Source organism: Galeopterus variegatus, unplaced genomic scaffold, assembly GCF_000696425.1.
Source record: "Galeopterus variegatus unplaced genomic scaffold, G_variegatus-3.0.2 Scaffold4052, whole genome shotgun sequence".
NCBI lineage: Eukaryota > Metazoa > Chordata > Mammalia > Dermoptera > Cynocephalidae > Galeopterus > Galeopterus variegatus.
The window spans coordinates 142,373-148,140 of record NW_007730163.1 but is presented as its reverse complement, the minus strand read 5'-3'; the positions used below and the strand labels follow the sequence as shown (position 1 = coordinate 148,140).

At 34.7% G+C, this 5,768-nt stretch overlaps 1 protein-coding gene across 1 annotated transcript in view; it reads left to right on the top strand.

The window, feature by feature from the left end:
* Positions 1–1,347, top strand: part of LOC103602213 (zinc finger protein 160-like) — a 21,695-nt gene extending 20,348 nt beyond the window's left edge. The window contains exons 5-6 of the mRNA XM_008586626.1: positions 1–343; positions 404–1,347. Of these exons, the coding sequence (XP_008584848.1) occupies positions 1–343; positions 404–1,347 (1,287 nt within the window). The remainder of the gene's footprint in view (positions 344–403) is intronic.
* Positions 1,348–5,768: the final 4,421 nt, after the last annotated feature.

The following is a 5,768-nucleotide window of genomic DNA, read 5'->3' as shown; positions in this document are numbered from 1 at the left end:
GTAATCCATACTGGAGAGAAACCTTACAAATGTAATGAATGTGGCAAGGCCTTTAATCAATGCTCACAACTTACTGTGCACCAAATAATCTGTAGTGGGGAGAAACAATTTAAATGTGACACATGTGGGAAGGTCTTCAATAAAAAAGCAGTTCTTGTATGTCATCTGAGAATTCACACTGGAGAGAAACCTTCCAAATGTAATGAATGTGGCAAGTTCTTCAAACATAATTCACACCTTGCACAACATGAGGTAATCCATACTGGAGAGAAACCTTACAAATGTAATGAATGTGGCAAGGCCTTTAATCAACGCTCACACCTTACTGTACATCAAATAATCTGTAGTGGAGAGAAACGATTTAAATGTGATATATGTGGGAAGATCTTCAATAAAAAAGCAGTTCTTGTATGTCATCTGAGAATTCACACTGGAGAAAAACCTTACAAATGTAATGAATGTGGCAAGTTCTTTAAACATAATTCACACCTTGCACAGCATCAGAGAATTCATTCTGGAGAGAAACCTTACAAATGTAATGAATGTGGCAAGTTCTTCAAACATAATTCACACCTTGCACAACATGAGAGAATTCATTCTGGAGAGAAACCTTACAAATGTAATGAATGTGGCAAAGGCTTTAGTTACAAGTCATCCCTAGCAAATCACTGGAGAATTCATACTGGAGAGAAACCTTACAAGTGTAATGAATGTGGGAAAGCTTTTAGTTTGCGATCAACACTTATTAAGCATCAGGTAATCCATACTGGAGAGAAACCGTACAAATGTAATGAATGTGGCAAGGTATTCAGTCAACATTCAAGCCTTGCATGTCATCGGAGAATCCACACTGGAGAGAAACCGTACAAATGTAATGAATGTGGCAAGATGTTCAGTCAACATTCACATCTTGCATGTCATCGGAGAATTCATACTGGAGAGAAACCTTACAAATGTCATGAATGTGGCAAGGTATTCAGTCAACATTTATATCTTGCAAAGCATCAGAGAATTCATACTGGAGAGAAACCTTACAAATGTAATGAATGTGGCAAGGTATTCAGTCAACATTTATATCTTGCAAAACATCGGAGAATTCATACTGGTGAGAAACCTTACAAATGTAATGAATGTGGCAAGGTATTCAGTCAACATTCATATCTTGCAAAGCATCGGAGAATTCATACTGGAGAGAATCCTAACAAATGTAATACCTGTGGTAAGGTGTTCAGTAAAAATGCAAGCCTTGTACAACATTTACTAATTCATACTGAGAGAAACCTTACAAATGTAGTGAGTGTGGCAAAGCCTTTTCTTTACATTCAAGGCTTACTGACCATCAGTTAATCCATAGTGGAGAGAAACCTTATAAATATAATCAGTGTGGCAAGGGCTTCCATTACAAATCATCTGTAGGAAATCATTGGGGAATTCATACCAGAAAGCAACCTTACAACTATAGTGAATGTTGCAAGGTCTTTCCTTGCAATTCAAGCCTTGCACAACATCTGTTAATTCATACTAGTGAGGATCCTTACAAATGTTAAGGAGTGTGGCAAAGTCTTTTGTGAAAAGTAATACCTTGCATATCATCAAAGAGTTCATACTGGAGAGAAACCTTTCAAATGTACTGACCAGCATATTATTTTGTCAGCAATCACCTCTCAGTAGAGATCAGATAATCCCCTCTAGAGAAGACATATAAAGGTAATAAATGTGGCAAGGTCTTCTGGCATAATTAATATCTTGCACAACATTGGCTATTTAATACTTCACAGAAACCTTACAAACTCTGAGGGTAGGCAACTCTTCATTATGAATTTAAGCATTAACATCAGGGAAGCCATAGTAAAGCGCAATTGAATATAGTCAATGTACATGACACAATAATGTATATGACATAATAATGTATATGACAATGTATATGACAGACTTCTCCCAGGTCTCAAAATTCAAGGAAAACACTTTTATTGAAACCATATGAAGGTAAGGTACATGGTAAGGCTTTTACCCTTGCATCAATACTGTGGAACTTCAGAGGATTTACACTGGAGTGAAACCTCAGTAATGTGTGTAGTAAGTCTTCATGTCAAGCATTCATAATTCTGTTGTCACGAGAGGTTTTTATTCGATAAAAACCAGTCAAATGTAGTGAACCTGGAAAGTTCACTTACCAAAGATGTGTTCTCAAGATTCATCAGAGAATTTGTACTGGGAAGAACACTTACAAATGTGATGACAAGGTAAACTGTCTAACCAATTCTCACAATACAATCTATATCACAAAACTTATATGTGGAATAAATCTTGAATTCTTTAAGATTAGCCATTGATATTACATAGTGTAGAATAATTACAATACAAAGAAGTTAAAATTAATATCACATTGAAAGTGTGAGCATGTTTTTAATGGCCAATTATCTTGAGGTTGCAAAATATTTTATCATTTGAGATTTCTTGGAAAGGCTAGTTTCTTTGACTTTTAAACTGAAATGTGAAATTTGTTGATATTATGCATTCCTCACAGACCTTTCATGGTGTTTTGTAGGAAAGAATCAATTAGAGCAAAGAGTCTGCTTTATTAATTGAAAATCATTCCTCTCTGTGTTTCTGGAAAAAAACGATACTGCCTTTTAAAATTAAATATTGCCCAAATTAGAGAGTATCTGGAAGTTGCTGAGGATCATGTAAAACTGTGATGTCACTTGGCATGCTCATTGCATTCAGGACACTGTTCTTCACACAAAAGGCCCTGGTGGAACATACAAAGGAATGAAATACTAACCAACCACAAAGTACAAGAATCCAAGAACTTAGGAGACTTGGTTTTTTATTCGAAGATAGTAATAGTTGTCACGAACTGATTATGTGGTAGAAATAATGCAGAGGAAATGGTGGCCACCTCCTCCATTGAATGGCAGTAGCTGTTGTATGGCAAGATGAGAAATTATTCTTATTCTTGAAATTGAAGAGAAAATAGTTATCAGAGGAGATTTTAATCAAAAGAACCACAATAGCAAGTTTTTGCTCAGGAATCACATTTAACTGCTGGCATAACAGTTTCTACTATATTTCAAAGGTCTCATGTTTTAATTAATAACGTTTGTTTCATTTTTCATAACTATGAATGAATCACGTTCCTTCCACCAAAATAGTTTTATCCCTTAGTGGAAGGATATTTAATAAGGTACACTAACAAGTACAGTATTAGGTTTCTTCAACTGAAGGATCTTGGAAAATTTTTTCTGTGTTAGATTCAAAGTACAATTTTGAGAACATATAATCATGCCTTGTACTTGAGTTATTCTCTCCACACTCTGCCCTAGTATACTTAAATGGGCAAAATGAAAATCCCATAACAGTGTGGTTTTAGACTGACACCCTAAAGTCTGCATTACTGTTGATGAATATGTTCCATAATGTACTATATTATAATTTTTTCTAAATACCTTTCCCTTGTTTGTGGAATGGAACTTAATTTACATAAAATGAAAACAAGTATAGTTAGGTTATGGAAAATATTATAAAATAAAATGTATCGGGAAAAGTGAGATCTGTTTTTTGTCCTTAGGTGCTCAGTGAAATCATTTGAAATGATTGAAGTTCATGAGTTTTTTCTTAAGAATGGACATACTTAATGGGGTTTTTGTTTTGTGCATTAATTACCAACGTCATATATTCATGCCCATCACATTATTAGTAATTTGTACTTGTGACCACCCCACTGGAACTGGATTGATCACGACCCAAAGTTTGGTTCCTCTGTCAGGAAGTATTATGTGTTTCTTATAAGACTCTCTGCTGAAAGCAAGGTAGACTTTCTACACTGGTCCACAAATAGCTTGAGAGAGTAGGGAAAGATGACTGGCTTGTGTTATGGTAGTGACCATATAGGGCTCAACTGTGGGTACATAGATGTGCTTTGAACAAGCTGCTGCCAAAGAAGGGACCACTTTTGGCTTTATTGTCAGCTTATCATGGTGGGCAGAGTAGGAAGAGGTACTGGTGAGGCTTAAAAAGTGTAAATACTCAGACATCAAAAAATAGATTCTTCAGTACAACTGTGAATGCTATTCTTGCTACTCCTGTTATCTTTTTCATGCTCATAGTCTACCACATTTCTATTCCTGCTACTCACATAGGTCCCATTCTGCAATTTGATTGCTGAATATGCTTCTGAAATAGTGTTGAGGTAAGTTGCATAATATATTTTATGGTAGTTTAGCAAAAATTAGTGTGTGAAAATGCTTATTACATAATAAGTATAATTAAATAATTTTATTGTAATAGCATTTTCCCAAAGGCTAATAAGAATATCAGTTTCACATTATGGTGCTTATATATTACACAGCTCATTTTCACCTATAGAAAAAAATATTTTGTTCATGTATATTAATTTTTCTGTCTTTTTCTTCTATACATTGTCTTCTAGATTATATATTTAATGTAGATTTCCATGTGTTATTTCAGTGAAAAATATGGGGGATACATAAATGAAGCCTTTGTTTGAAGACGAAATTTTGTGACATTAAATTGCATGTAAGTCAATGGCAGGTAGAAACTAGGTGCTCTACAATTATGAAACAGGAATGTTTCTTTAAGTCTTTAATTCAATAAAAGGACTGAGATGATACAAAGTGGTGAACTAAAGTTAATGTGGGTGTTGGCTAAGATCAGGTGCTTGAAAATCAATTGTATGGAAGTTAACTAGCACCAACCAATGGAAACGAATAATGATAGATGAGAGGGAAAATCTCTTAAGATTCCAAGTATACTTTGTGACAAGGAGATAAACTCCATTGCCTAATTCCTGGAGGCCATTCCACCACTTCGCACTGTCTGGTATTCCTATTCAGAGCCAGAGGATTTTGTAGGGAAACATGACATTGGTGCTACTTTTACCAATGAAATTGACACCAAATATGCTTCATTCAATTTTTTCCCATCCAGAAATACCTAATAAATATATTTCCTTTAATAAGTGATTTTTATGTTTGCATTTATATTTTCTTTTATATCAATCACTCTTTGAGTAAGAATCACTGTTAATAATGGTTCATGTATAATAACCAATTGAGTTCTCAGCTTTCCGAAGTAAGGATTGATGATATTTGCATTTCACAGATGAGGAAATGTATGACAAAAACAGGTTAAAAGATGCACCGAATTATATTCCAGTCAGTGGCTAATTCTGGATGGAATCCATGTTGTCTAGCTGCAAAGATAAGTTTCTTAACCACAGCACTAACAGGGTTGGTTATTTCTGTCCTTCAGCTACTCGGCATCTGTGCTTATTTTGTTAGTAGTATTTTAAATGGTTCTACTTCATACCTAATTTTGCTTATGATAAGTTTCTATTATATCTATCACTTTTATTTCATAGGTGAATATTAGCTATTAATTGATACTTAAATGAACTTTGGGAATGCAGGCTATACCAGATCCAACTTTTGGCCCCTTTTAGCTTTATTTGTTCTTTCTACGGCCCATTTCAAAAACTACACTAGGAAGTTACACATTAATCTAAAGTAAAGCAAGCATGGTTAAAACAATGACTGAAAAGGTAGGCTAATATAAGATAAAGATGAAAGGTTTCATGTTTACCCTTTTGGTACTCAAGTTAAATGCTCACTGATCATAGAATAGCTGAAGGTTGTCTATGTCAACATTTTTTATACATGCTTCCTTTTGTCCTGCTACCATGTTTTTTGTCCCCAAGTGCCTTTGTAAAACCCTGCCATGCTCCAGATGTTATGGAATGCAGATAA